Source organism: Lepus europaeus, chromosome 3 (assembly GCF_033115175.1).
Source record: "Lepus europaeus isolate LE1 chromosome 3, mLepTim1.pri, whole genome shotgun sequence".
In the NCBI taxonomy this organism is placed as follows: Eukaryota; Metazoa; Chordata; class Mammalia; order Lagomorpha; family Leporidae; genus Lepus; species Lepus europaeus.
In genome coordinates this window covers 74,885,814-74,901,532 of record NC_084829.1, presented here as the reverse complement: position 1 = coordinate 74,901,532, position 15,719 = coordinate 74,885,814, and the positions used below count along the sequence as shown (strand labels likewise).

The following is a 15,719-nucleotide window of genomic DNA, read 5'->3' as shown; positions in this document are numbered from 1 at the left end:
ATGCTTTCTCCATATTTTCCCTGTGTGTTATTAATGGCCTTACTGGACATTCATAGATCTTTTCTGAAAGGTCTGTTCAAATATTTTGTGCATTTTATATTAAGCATTTGATACATCTTTTCCAATTGAATTACTTTAAAACTTTTCTAAAATCATTTGGCCACAGGTCTTGGATCTGTATTTCAGGACTGTCTATTTGACAGCTTTTTGGTAAGCTCTCTAGGATTTTCTGTTCCTGATCATATTGTCCCTAAACAAAGATATTTTTACTTCTGTCTTTCCAAAAGTACAGCAGCCATGATGACAGAGGATATCCCTTCTTTGGTTCTGCATCTTAAGGGAAATTCATTCAGTTTCAGTACTGGGTAAATATCTACAGGTATTTCTTAAAACAAAAAGAAAAGATTTACTTGTTTGTTAATTCATTTGAAGGACAGAATGAGAGACAGAGAGCAAGAGTGAGAGAGGTTTTCTATTTGCTAGTTTACTTCCTAACTGGCCACAACAGCTGAGACTAAGAGCCAGGGAGAATCCAGGGTGAATCCAGGATCCAGGAACTCCATCCATGTGGATGACAGAGACTCAAGTACTTGAGCCATCATCAACTGCTTCCCAGTCACATCAGCAGGGAGCTGGATCAGAAGTGGAGGAGTCAGGACTTGAATTAGCACCCCAATATAGGATGTGGGTGTCTCAAGGAGTGGATTAACCCACTGCACCACAACACCAGCCCCTACATGTTTTTTTTTTTTTTTAAGATTTATTTATTTATTTGAAAGGCAGCAAAGAGATAATGAGAAAGACACAGAAAAAGAGATGTCTTCCACCTGCTGATTCACATCCCAGATGCCTCTGACAGCCTGGACAGTGCCAGGTGAAAACCAGGAACTCCATCCAGGTCCCTTACTTCAGTAGCAGGCACCCACAAACTTGAATCAGCATCCACTGCTTGCCCCGGCTCATTAGCAGGGAACTGAATGAGAAGCAGACCAGCTGGGACATGAACCAGTGCTCAGATATGGGACGCTGGCATTGTGGGCAGCGGTTTAAACCTCTGAGCCACAATGCTCTATACATTTTTCTTAGATATCCTTCACTATTTTGAGAAAATTTTCTTCTTTCCTATTTTTGGCATATATATATTTTAAAACTCATGAACAAGTAGTAAATTATGCCCCTCTGCATATTCTAACATTTGGGTTTTGGTTATAAATCTGTTAACACGCTAAACCATAGTGATCATTTTATGAATGTGAAAACAGTGTTGCATCACTTGGATAAATCCCACTTGATAATCATGCATAATTCTTTAAATTGTCAAGTTCCATTTCCTAAAGTTTAACAAAGATTCTCACTTAATGTTCAAGAGAAGTACTGATCTGAGATATTTTTTAATTTTTTTTTTTTTTTTTACTAACTGATAGAATAAAAAAGGGAGAGAAAGATCCAACATGGGAAGTGGGATACACAGCAGACTCATAGAATGGCAGATGTCCTAAACAGCACTCTGGGCTCAGAATCAGCCCTTAAGGCACTCGGATCAGGCTGAAGAGCCCATGAGAGTATTATAGGAATGGAAAACCAAGACACTCTGGCAAAACAAACAAACAAACAAAAAAAAACCAAAACAACAACAACAACAACAAAATCTAAATGAAAGATTTCCACGAGTGAGATCCCAATAGAAAGAATGGGACATCAAAGAAGGAGGTACCTTTCTCTGAAGGGAGAAGAGAACTTCCACTTTGACTATGACCTTGTCTAAATAAGATCAGAGTTGGCAAACTCAAAAGGCTTCCCTAGCCTTGGCAACTCATGACAAGAGCCTAGGGAGATTACTGACACCATAAACAAGAGTGTCAAATTGTTAAGTCAACAACAGGAGTCACTGTGTACTTACGCCTCATGTGGGATCTCTGTCCTTAATGTGTTGTCCAATGTGAATTAATGCTATGACTAGTAGTCAAACAGTATTTTACACTTTATGTTCTGTGTGGGTGCAAATTGATGAAATCTTTACTTAATATATACTAAATCGATCTTCTGTATATAAAGATAATTGAAAATGAATCTTGATGTGAATGCAATGGGAGAGGGAGCGGGAGATGGGAGGGGTGCAGGTGGGAGGGAAGTTATGGGGGGGAAGCCACTGTAATCCATAAACTGTACTTTGGAAAATTATATTTTCTAAATAAATGTTTAAAAAATAGAAATTTTTTGTTTCATTATAATTTATTTGGTTTTGATGCTGGGTTAATATTGGTCTCATAAAATGAGTGAGGAAACACTCCCTACTCATATAACTTCTAAAGACTTTGTGTAAGAGTAGTAGCATTTCTTCTTTAAATGTATGAGATAATGTATTTGGTCTTGAAATTTTCTTTATGAAATAGTTTGGAAACATACATACAATTTATTTAATCAACATAATGGAATTTAGGTTTACTATTTTTTCAATTTTATTTAATAAATATAAATTTCCAAAGTACAGCTTATGGATAACAACGGCTTTTTCCTCCCCATAACTTCCCTCCCATTCACACCGCTCCCATCTCCCACTCCCTCTCCTATCCCATTCTTCATCAAGATTCATTTTCAATTATCTTTATAGAAGATCAATTTAGTATATACTAAGTGAGAATTTCAACAGTTTTCACCCACACAGAAACATAAAGTGTAAAATACTGTTTGAGTACTAGTCATAGCATTAATTCACATTGGAAAATACATTAAGGACAGAGATCCCACATAAGGAGTAAGTACACAGTGACTCCTGTTGTTGACTTAACAATTTGACACCCTTGTTTATGGCGTCAGTAATCTCCCTAGGCTCTTGTCATGAGTTGCCAAGGCTAGGGAAGCCTTTTGAGTTCACCGACTTCGATCTTATTCCAACAGAGTCATAGTCAAAGTGGAAGTTCTCTTCTCCCTTCAGAGAAAGGTACCTCCTTCTTTGATGGCCCATTCTTTCCACTGAAATCTCACTCAGAGATCATTCAGTTAGGTGTGTGTGTGTGTGTTTTTTTTTTTTTTTTTTTTTGCCAGAGTGTCTTGGCTTTCCATTCCTATAATAGTCTCATGGGCTCTTCAGACAGATCCAAATGCCTTAAGGGCTGATTCTGCAGCCAGAGTGCTATTTAGGGCATCTGCCATTCTATGAGTCTGCTGTATATCCTGCTTCCCATGTTGGATCGTGCTCTCCCTTTTTAATTTTATCAATTAGTATTAGCAGACACTAGTCTCATTTGTGTGATCCCTTTGACTCTTAGACCTATCATTATGATCAATTATAAACTGAAACTGATCACTTGGACAAGCGAGATAGCACTGGTACATGCCACCTTGATGGGATTGAATTGGTATCACCAGGCGTTTTTCTAACTTCACCATTTGGGGGAAGTCAGCTTTAGCTTGTCCCAAATTGTACATATTATCCCTCTTTTATTCCCACTCTTATATTTAACAGAGATCACTTTCCAGTTAAATTTAAACACCTAAGAATAATTGTGTGTTAATTACAGAGTTCAACCAATAGTATTTAGTAGAACAAAAAAATACTAAAAGGGATAAAGTATTAAGTTGTACATCAACAATCAGAACAAGGCTGATCAAGTCATTGTTTCTCATAGTGTCCATTTCACTTCAACATGTTTCCTTTTAGGTTCACAATTAGTTGTCAACAATTAGGGAGAACATATGATATTTGTTCCTTTGGAACTGGCTTATTTCACTCAGCATGATGTTTTCCAGATTCCTCTATTTTGTTGCAAATAACCGTATTTCATTGTTTTTGACTGCTGTATAGTATTCTATAGAGTACACGTCCCATAATTTCTTTATCCAGTCTACTGTTGATGGGCATTTGGGTTGATTCCAGGTCTTAGCTATGGTGAATTGAGTTGCAGTTAACGTGGAGGTGCAGACAGCTTTTTTTTGCTTCCCAATTTAATTTCCTTTGGGTAAATTCCAAGGAGTAGGATGGCTGGGTTGTATGGCAGGGTTATATTCAGGTTTCTGAGGAATCTCCAGACTGACTTCCATACTGGCTTTACCAGTTTGCATTCCCAGCAACAGTGGGTTAGTGTTCCTTTTTCCCCACATCCTCACCAGGATCTGTTGTTGGTGGATTTCTGAATGTGAGCCATTCTAACCAGGCTAAGGTGAAACCTCATTGTGGTTTTGATTTGCATTTCCCTGATTGCTAGTGATCTTGAACATTTTTTCATGTGTCTGTTGGCCATTTGGATATCCTCTTTTGAAAAATGTCTATTGAGGTCCTTGGCCCATCTCTTAAGTGGGTTGTTTGTTTTGTTGTTGTGGAGTTTCTTGATCTCTTTGTAGATTCTGGTTATTAATCATTTTCAGTTGCATAGTGTACAAATATTTTTTCCATTCTGTTGTTGCCTTTTCACTTTCCTGTTTCTTTTGCCGTACAGAAACTTCTCAATTTGATATAATCTCAACTGTTAATTTTAGCTTTGATTGCCTGTGCTTCTGGAATCTTTTCCAAGAAGTCTTTGCCAGTGCCTATATCTTACAGGGTTTTCCAATGTTATCTAATAATTTGATGGTGTCGGGTCGTAAATTTAGGTCTTTAATCCATGTTGAGTGGATTTTTTGGTAAATAGAAAGGTAGGGGTCTTGCTTCATGCTTCTACACGTGGAAATCGACTTTTCCCAGCACCATTTGTTGAATAGACTGTCCTTGCTCCAGGAATTGGTTTTAGATCCTTGTTCCAATATAAGTTGGCTGTAGATGTTTGGGTTGATTTCTGGTGTTTCTATTCTGTTCCATTGGTCTATCCATCTCTTTCTGTACCTACCATGCTATTTTGATTACAACTGCCCTGTAGTATGTCCTGAAATCTGGTATTGTGATTCTTCTGGTTTTGTTTTTGTGGTACAAAATTGCTTTAGCTATTCGAGGTCTCCTGTGTCTCCATATGAATTTCAGCATCATTTTTTCCAGATCTGAGAAGAATGTCTTTGGTATTTTGATTGGTATCTCATTGAATCTACAAATTGCTTTTGGGAGAATAGACATTTTGATGATGTTGATTCTTCCAATCCATGAGCATGCACGATTTTTCCATTTTTTGGTATCCTCTTCTATTTCTTTCTGTAAGGTTTTGTAATTCTAATCAGTAGAGTTCTTTAACATCCTTGGTTAAGTTTATTCCAAGGTATTTGATTGCTTTTGTGGCTATTGTGAATGGGATTGATCTTAGAAGTTCTTTCTCAGCTGTGGCATTGCTTGTATATACAAAGGCTGTTGATCTTTGTGCATTGATTTTATATCCTGCTACTTTGCCAAATTCTTCTATGAGTTCCAATAGTCTCTTAGTAGAGTTCTTTGGATTTCCTAAATAAAGAATCATATCATCTGCAAAGAGGGATAGTTTGACTTCTTCCTTCCCAATTTGTTTCCCTTTAATTTCTTTTTATTGCCTAATGACTCTGGCTAAAACTTCCAGAACTATATTGAATGGCAGTGGTGAGAGTGGGCATCCCTATCTGGTACCATATCTCAGTGGAAATGCTTCCAAATTTTCCCCATTCAATAGGATGCTGGTAAGAACCATGATGAAAGGAATGTAGATCTTGAATGTGATACCACACTAAAGTCTGCCCTCAACACATCTCAGGATATTGATGGTCCTGTTTTATTAGTTCTCAACAGTGATGAATGCCAGGTTTTGTATTTCTATAGGATAATTTAGGTTTTTTCTTTGTCATTCTTGATAACTGACCATCTTTCAAGGAATGTGCATATTTAATCTAAATTATGTTGTTTATTAGCAAAGATTTATATCTACTTAAGTTTATCACAGTTTTATTGATATATTTCATTTCTCTGTTGAAATCTCCTATTTTAATTTTATTATTCCTGCTTTCTTTTGAATCTTTTAACTTATTTATGATAACTGTTCAGATGCTTGCCTAATAATTTTGTTATTCTGCCATTTCTGATTCTCTTTCTCCAAATTTTTTCTCAAGTTTATGTTTTATACATTCTTGCTTATTCCCCAACCTAATAATTTCTGCTCACATGCTAGAGTTTAATTATATGATGTTCATGGGTTTCTGTATTATTTTTTCTAGCATATAGTAAATAAAGTTATGTATCAGCAATATTCTTTCAAGGATTGCTTTATAATTCCATCTGCCAACAACTATATTATTGAAAAAATTCCTCGGTTTCAATATATCCATATAAAAATTATTTCTGTTTACAAGCAAGCATTCTCTCATTAAACTAATTATTTACAGCAATCCAGTCTACTATGGTTTAAATTTGTTCCCCAAAGTTCATGTGTCAGAAACTTAGTGCCCAATGTAAGGTTGTTGAGAGGTGGGATGAAGGCTCTGCCTCAATTCAGGTTAATGACTGAGTTATTCAGAGAATGTGTTTCTGATAAAGGCTGAGTTCAGCCCCCTTCTCTGTTTCTTTTGATTATGTGATGGAATCCACCACAGTATTATGCAACAGGAAGGTTGTCACCAGACCTCAAGTCTTAGACTTTTGGTTTCTAGAAATGTGATACAAGTAAGTTTCTGTTCACTATAAATCACCCAGTCTGTTGTACTTTGTTAACACTGCACAAAAAAAGTAAAAGCCATCTCTTAGCTTTACAGCATTATTTGTTCATTCTCATTTGTTTCATATTAAAATTTTCCTTGAATCCTTTTGATGATATCTCTTTGTTACAGTGGTAACCTCTACTCCTGAGGGTGGGGGCTTACTCATTGAGGGTCCCAAATAATGTTAACGTCTTACACCATGTGCTTTGCTCTATTGTAGTCTCACCTATCTGGGCTCATCTCTTACTGGTATGCTACTGAGTATCTGGGCCTCAGATGTGACAGACATCCTAGATTAATCATACCCATAGTTATTCTCCTCCTCTTAGAATTAAAACAAAAATCTGAAAATGTGTAGAACTATACTTCTATATATTTTCTATACTTCTGTGCTTGTAGAGTCTGAATATATTGTTGGTTCAGCTAAAAAATGAACTCAGAAACACTTTTTTATTTGAAACTAAGTCACATAGTGAATCAAGTACAGTACAGGCATACATTTAGCAATTGTGATATGGGAAAACTCAAGGAGACAGATAGTTCATGAGTTAGTGACCACACCTCCCACCCCCACGGACCAGATGACCCCTCCCCAGCATGCACCTCCTGTTACCTGGGATGCGGAGGAGGGTGGTACTATGTAACCACTCCCTTTTTGAAGCTCATAAGAAGCTTGGTGAAAGGGAGGAAAGCAGAGTATGGAAGTTCCTCTTTACCGTTCCTGGCCCACTCTTCCTAAATAAAGCCCTCCTGTTCCTATGTGCTCTTCTCACTCCATAAATAAACCTTATCACACTGCATGTCCTGTTTATGCCCATACTTAGAATTCTTCTCTAAGTAAAAGGCACTGTGGCATAGCAAGTAAAGCTGAGGCCTGCAGTGCCAGCATTCCATATGGGTGCCAGGTCGAGTCTTGGCTGCTCCACTTCTGATTCAGCTCTCTGCTATGGTCTGGGAAAGCAGTAGATGATGGCCCAAGTCCTTGGGCCCCTGCACCCTCATTGGAGACCTAGAAAAAGTTTCTGGCTCTTGGCTTCAGATTGGCTCAGTCCAGCCATTGCAGCCATATGGGTAGTTAACCAGCAATGGAAGGCCTCTCACTTTCTCTTTGCCTCTGCCTCTCTTTAACTCTGCCTTTCAAATAAATAAATCTTAAAAAGAAAAAAGCAAGAGGCTGAAATAGGAGTTTGGGCCTAACCTAGCCTACAACAGTTATACATCCTGACAAGACTGTTTTTCTGAACCCTGAGACTATAGTAGCAGCTTCTTGATTCAGCAGGTAGTTTCCTAGCCTTGATGGCAAAGACAGCAACTCCATTCATAGACTAATTCTGCCATATGACTATGGGAGACATTCAGAAAAGCACAGCCTGGAGTTTCATTCTTCAACCCTCCCAAAGCTATCTAGGAATGCATTTCTGCTTAAATTGGTTACAGTGGATTCTATTGTCTACTATTAGCTTTTTTTGTCTCTAAATAGCACTAATTCTTAAAGTTATTAAAAGAATTGATTGAGACAATTCAAACAAAGCACTTAACACATATGGATGTCAAAAACTAGTGATGTTAATGTTGTCATTATTCTTATTTTTCTTAGTATTTAATGGTAATAACAGTCAAAACATCTAGGTTTAAAATATGGGATGAGTATATGTTCTTTATGCAATCTTGGTCATGCTGCTCAATCATTCTAAGATCTTATTTCAATATTTATAAACTAGGTAAAAAGCATAACTACTTTGTAGAGTTATTTTGAAAACTGAATGATAAGATATAAACAAAATTTGCTTTTCTGTACTTACTCTCAAAAAAATAATACAATTCAATCAAACTCATTTCCCAAATCACTTTCTGTTGTTAAATGTCAAGACTTCACATTGTTTCCTCAAAATCATTGGTACAACTCTTGTTACACATCATGCAATCCCTCTACATTCTGTAATCTTAATGCTGGTTCAATTCAAATCCAATTTTCAAGTTGTTCCTTTTCCACTAAGTCTTTTCAGGAATATGCAACCTACCATAATCAGTTTCTTATCTTGGGTCTCCTACAAGCAGCACCACAAATTTTAATACTTTGTTCTTTTTCAATTAGTCAGTGTGCTTATATTTATCTCATAAGATTAGTGACAACAACTTTAAATAAATATGTGTGTGTGTGTCTCAAATTTCTTAAGGGAGATTAGCATTCAGTAATCACTTGAATATTCAATGACTAGATGATATATAAGGGATCTCCAAGTTCATGGAAAATACATATTATGAGGAAATTATGCATAGATTTAAATTTTTTGCTCTAAAATAAATATATCTTTTAATTCCATTTTCTAAGAACTTTTTGAAGGACCCTACTGAATTCAATTTATACTATACAGTATTTTTAGAATATGTCATTAAATGTAAAAAACTTACATGTAAGTATCCAATTAAAAGATATGTAAAATTACAAACATATATATGTACATATATGCATATATATATGTATATATATATATATTGCTGTTACCTTTCTTTCTCTTTACTAAGACGCTTCTACCTACCTGTCTCTGATTTCCTTTAAAGGTGTTTTTAATTATATCATAGAGTTGGTTAGACTATTAAATGAAAACTAAGGAAACACATGTAATGAGCCAATGTCAACATTAAAACATGGGAGGGTCTTATAATCCCTCTGTACAGGTTTCAGCACTGATAAGCTCATGTAAGAAATTGCATAGCAGGACTGAAAACATTGGTTTTCAACCTTGGTTGCATACTGGAATCCCATGGAAGTTTTTAACAATACCAGTGCCTGCATTGCAAACCCAGAGACCTCACTATTTGATTAGGATATGGCTTGCTCATTAGCAATTGCAGACAAAGTCCACTGGTTAGAGGCTATTTTCCATTTAGTATCCTCTCTAGTTCATTCTTCTCTCGCTTCTTTGCTTTGGGAACATGCTGCCTTCCTAAAGAGATTTAAGATCATTTATCTAAACACTCCTTTGCTGTCACCAATGGCACATATATAGAAGTAAGGATGATAAAATGGTTTTATTTTAAAAACTATTTCCTGAAACTATCTTCTCTATATTCTCAGTAGTAGGTAATAACAATATTCACATACATTAGAAATAAGGTAATAAGTAAAATACCAGCCTGGTAAGAAGAAGGGAAAGAGAAAGACAAAGGAAAGGAAAGAAAAACCTATAGCTATATTATCTATAAATGAGAGTCAGTTTCAGCTTTATGTACCTGATTAATGGCTCCAAGGTCATCAGCAAAGTTGTTTACTTCTGATAGAAGCAGAGATATAATAGATTTTCTCAACACACTGCATCTTCCTAGGGTTACCAGACTCTGTGAGACATAATGCTGCATCTGAAACTAAAGATAACAACCAGTAAGTCTCTACTTTGTATCAAGTCAAGCCATAATATATTTAATGGGCATAGTCTAAGACTTTACTATGGAGCTAAATGCCGTGAGGAATAGGAAAAATGTTGACATAACTCTGGGCCAGTTTCAAGCAAAATTGTGACGTAGACAACTTATAATAGATGCAGTATGATCTTATACAGCACTTAAACTTTGAAGTGTCTGGGGAGATACAACAATAGAAGCTTTATCTGCAGTATCGAAATATAACACTTTGGATAAAAGGAGTGGATATATGGCCTAGTGGTTTAGCTGCTGCTAAACCTGATCCTGATTCCATGCACCCTGGTAGGCAACGGTACTAGCATCCCTGCCATTCACATGTTAGACCCAGATTGAGTCCTGGGATCCTGGGTTAGGCCTGGCCTAACTACAGTTGTTTCAGTCATTTTGGGACTGAACCAGCACATGGGGATTCTGTCTCTCTTTCTCACCCTCCATTGACTTTCTTATAAGTATTATATATTTTTCATGCTAAATTAAGAATGAACAAATTAGATAACAAAACACAATAAGCACTTAACAGATAAATAGACAGACAGATGATAGGATAAAAATAAATAAAAGATTGAGGATTAGTTTGAAGATGATTTTGAGGGGAGTTGTTGGTACTCTCTGAATACTACTACCACCACAATGGAGATAGACAGGTGGGAGGATTTTTTTCTTTGCCACAAGCTATGAGAGAGGAGCATTAGAGTAATGACAAAAAAAAAAAAAAAGTGTGATACTGTGAATTTTCATGAGGGGGCAACAGATATCTTCACTGTTAAATAAATTTAAAAGGAGACTGAAACACAATGGACCATATCCCACAGTTACTAAGAGAGTAACCATTTGATTATTACTCACATTCAGAAGTTTATAACTCAGCTGAAATTTCCTGACTTTACCCTCTAACGTACATAGTACAATCGAAGTTTCAAGGGGGATCTCAAAACACAGAAGTAGTCATATACTTTGTCATTGCTCTATATTTGCTTAAAATCATACTGAGGAAGCATTGCTTTCAATAATAAATAAATAATGCCATGTGAAACTGAGAAATGCCAGAACTGTCCTTCAGGATGAACACTTACATGTAGATAATCTTAAATTCATATTTTAATCATAAAAATTTATTTAAAAGTTAATGATACCGACAGTTCAAGAGAAATGTCTCATAAATTTGGACATGCAGAAAAATTCTAATAGCATTCTAAATAAATGTGTCAGCATAATGGTAATGCATCAAATGTCATGGATATGTATTTATCATTATTTCTTAATAATGTTACTGGCTGGGATGCACATCCTTCATAACTCTCCTATACCACTTAGCAGATTTCAGATTTTTACAATACTTTTATGTTTATAAATGGTAAGAAAGTGCTTTCCTTTTTTAAAAAAAGATTTTATTTATTTTATTTGAGAGTTAGAGTTACAGATAGTGAGAGGGAGAGACAGAGATAAAGTTCTTTCTTCTGTTGGTTCACTCTTCAAATGGGCGCAATGGCCAGAGCTGCGCTGATCTGAAGCCAGGAGCTAGATGCTTCTTCCTGGTCTCCCACGTGGGTGCAGAGGCCCAAGGATTTGGCCCATCTACTACTGCTTTCCCAGGCCACATAAGAGAGCTGGACTGGAAGTGGACCAGCCGGGACTCGAACCAGCGCCCATATGGGATGCCAGCGCCACAGGCGGAGGATTAACCTACTGTGCCAGAGTGCCGGCCCCAGAGAGTGCTTTCTTACCTAAGCTCAAGGTTGGGTGTCTTACTGATGCCTTAACTGTGTACTTACCCAATTTCTCAATATTTAATTCCTCAGGAGAGAACTTGGAATAAAGAAAAAGCTCACAGCAAAATAAAAAGACTTTAGAAAATGGGAATAAAACGATGATAGTAATGATGGGGTTAGATTTGCAGAGCCCAACATTCTCTGAGTCAAATCTCAACTCCCGTACTTATTTGTTTAATCAGCAACTTAACCTTTTAAATCTCAGCTTCCGTATCTGCACAATAGTAATCTGATAGTACCTGCTTCATGGAGTGGTTATACATGCTAAGTTAGACAGCTAAAAATGCTTAACAGCACCAGACACCTAGTAAGTGCTCAATAAGTGAAACGTTATCATAATTTGGGGAGACAACATAACAAACACTGAGGTTATATGATATAAATTTAATATCATGACCCTAAAAAAGATAAATACCATAAATAAAATCTATTTTTCTAGAGTTGCTAAAATTCTATTAGAGAACACTGCTGAGAAGAGAAGAAAATTTCATCAGTAAGAGCTTTTCCATAGTGTTAAAAATTATAACCATCTCCCCAACATACAAAGCAAAGGCCAGAGGATCATTAACGTAGTTTGAAATTCTATGAATATTATCATAAAAATTTCTTCTATGCTTTCTAACATTTTAATTGACACTTGTCCTTTTGTAAATACAATGGAGATTTTTAGAATAGCTTGTGGAGTAAAGGACTAACTAACAATATTATATATAACTGAATGACTTGCCATCACTCCTATTAGTCATATTTCCCTGTAAGACTTTACAGGTTCTAGAAATAACCTTTCCCAGATTCCTCTGCAGTTGGGATTTTGAATATAAGTTGGGTTCTCTGCCAATCAGAAGTACTTATTTGAGCCCTTGATTTTTACTTATTTATTTATTCATCCATTCATTTGAAAGGCAAAATGACAAAGAGAAGGAGAAAGAGAGCAAGAGAGAGATTCCAGCTGCTCGTTTACCCCTCCAAATTCCTCCAAAAGCAAATCAGGGCCTGGTTAGGCTGAAACTATGAGAAAGGAACTCCTTACATCTGTTCCCCTTCCACACATGGGTGGTAGGAAGCCAAGTACTTGGGTCATCAACAGCTGCCTCCCATGCACATTGGCAGGAAGCTGGATTGGAAGCTGAGCCAGATACAACAATGATCCCAGGCACTCAGATACGGAATGCGCTGAGTCCAAATGTTACTTGAACCCACCATCATAATACCTACACTTAAGCCCTTGATTTAGAAGTGAATTACACAGAAAAAGAAGCAAGCACATGGTATGCATTTTGTTGGTACATATTGTGGTGTGGCATGATTCTTGATTATCTTGAAGCTGGTCAGAGTGTATCTAATTAAGCAGGTTCTTAATCATGGCAGAAGTGGCAGTTACCATGGTGGACCAGCTGTTTAGGGAGTACTCCTATAAACAGCCTTCTCAAAGGTGCTTTGATCAGAATCACCTGCAGTATCCTTAAAGTTCAATGCTACATTAAAGTATTGAAATATGCAAGAGCCTCCAATTAATTTGCCTGTATGAACCATGCAGGAGTTACAATGACCCTGGGGAATGGCAATGAATTATCATAAATTTAATCAGGTGGTGTTTCCAATAACACAGTACTGTTGTTCCAGATGTAACTCATTCCCTGGAAGGCTCAACACTTCCCTGACACTTGTTAGGCTGTTTTGATCTGGGAGATTTTTTTTTTTACTATCCCAATAAGGAGACAAAATGAAAGTTCACATTTATCTAGCAGAGAACAGTGCACTTTTTCTGTCCTGTTTAAGGCTATGTCAACCTGCTGGCTCTGTGCCATTATTTAGTTTGCCAGGATTCTCATCATCAGAACATTCTATAGAACATCATGCTAGTGTGCTATACTGATACTATCATGATGCTATAGCATATACTTGGTAAGACACATGCATGCCAAAGAATAGGAGATAAGTATAAGAATTCGATGTCCTGATGTACTTGGAAATTTTCTGGTTCTGGAGGCATATTTGATTGCTCTCTCCAATGTGAAAAAATGTTTTAGCATGTATTTCCTATCAATGAAGAAATAGATACATGATCAGATACAAGATCAGTGGTCCTTGGGCTATTTGAGGCAACATATATCCAATGATTCTATCATTTGGATGCATATATCATGTAAATACTAAGGTTATAAACTTTGAGAAGGACACAGAGTAGCATATAAAGGTCTCCAGCTGCTTTAAGCAGGGGAAAAAGAAGCTCTGCCACTTAGATCTCATAAGCAGTGAAATCCAAAGTGTTTGGAGATGATCAGTACACTACTGGAATTTATAGCAGATACTAATAAGAAAATCTGAAGGGAGGGAATTCTGGGTTTGGAATAAAGTCATTTATGCCTTAGAACTTAACTATTACTCTTTTTAGCAAACAATGAAAAGTTTTGATGATGTTATATGGTCCTAAGAGTGTCTACCTCATTACAGGGCACTAAATAACTATATACCCAGAGATGCTCTTTTGAATGGAGTATAATCTAAAGTCAAATAACACCAAATAATCAAGTAGGCATACTGTAGATGAAAATGAGATTGAACAATAACTAAAAACAATAATAAGTATTTTTTTTTCCATTTCAACTATACCTCTCCTTCCTCTTTATAAGGTTGAGGAACTGTTCAACAGTAGGAAACAGATGCTACAAACAAGTGGCTCATATATGACATTTTTTTTTCCTCCCACATGATTTTCAGATGGATGAGGAACTGCACCTAAAGAGTACAGACTGTAACTATAGGGGCATCTTTAAGAGCATATGGCAGCATTTAGCCCAATGTCATTTTTTTTTCAAAAAAGACCAGTGACTTACACATGCAATTTTAGACTATTCAATGTCTAAGATGGCTGAATAGGGAGAAGATGACTTACCTTAGCCACAATAAGATGTCAGAGAAACAAAGGAAGGACATTTTCCTAACCAGAAGGACAAAAGAAGGACCATGTCCCCAGGGAACTGATTGTGAGAAATCTGTAGTAGAGAACAGAACAGAGACTCCACAGAGCAGCAAGGAGAGCGTACAGATATGCAGCAGCTAGCTGCATCATACCAGTGACTCCCATGGCTAGTGATCAGCAGGGGAAATGCCATCTTCTCAGGGCAAGGTGGGAGAGGGCTGCCATGGCCCATGCCACTGGAAGTTTTGACTGAGGGAGAACTCCAAAGTCCCCACAGATGGAGTCCAGCATGGGGAGCTGGCAGGGGTCAGTTTGGCCACTTAGCTCCATGAAGAGAGGCCAGGCTGTCTCCCTTCCATTCTCCCATCAAAGTGCTAGACTCAGTTTGCTGAGGCAGAGCAGAGCTCCCACCAACATCTGTGCTGATCAGCAATGGTGGGCAGCTCGCTGTAGGAATAGGCAGTTTGTAGGTGGACAGCAGATTCACTGTACACTCTGACTGTAGGAATCCTGCACCTATTAATATAGTTCAAGAAGTTTTAGCCAGAGTCAGTAGGCAAGAAAACAGAAATTAAAAGGAAGAAAATTAGAAAGGAAGAAATCAAATTACTCCTGTGTGTAGATGATATGCTCCTATACACAGGGAAACCAAACCAAACCAAAACAAAACAAAAACAAACAAACAAACAAAAACACACACACACAAAAAGACTTTTGGAACTTATAAGCTAATTTGGCAAAAGTGCAAGAAACATAGCATACAAAAATCAACATCATTTTTTTAAAAAATTATTTATTTATTTGAGAGGCAGAGTTACAGACAGACAGAGGGAGAGACAGAGAGGTCATCCATTCTCTGGTTAACTCCCCAAATGGCAGCAACGGCCAGAGCTGGGCCAATCTGAAGCCAGGAACTACTTCCAGGTTCCCCACATGGATGCAGGGGCACAAGCACTTGGGCCATCTTCTACTGCTTTTCCAGGTCATAGCAGGGACCTGGATTGGAAGAGGAGCAGCTGGGA

At 37.1% G+C, this 15,719-nt stretch overlaps 1 protein-coding gene across 1 annotated transcript in view; it reads right to left on the bottom strand.

Annotated features, from left to right (window-relative positions):
• MEI4 (meiotic double-stranded break formation protein 4) overlaps positions 1–15,719 on the bottom strand; it is a 153,351-nt gene that overhangs the window by 59,111 nt on the left and 78,521 nt on the right. Inside the window, exon 3 of the mRNA XM_062187226.1 lies at positions 9,817–9,948. Within this exon, the coding sequence (XP_062043210.1) occupies positions 9,817–9,948 (132 nt within the window). The remainder of the gene's footprint in view (positions 1–9,816; positions 9,949–15,719) is intronic.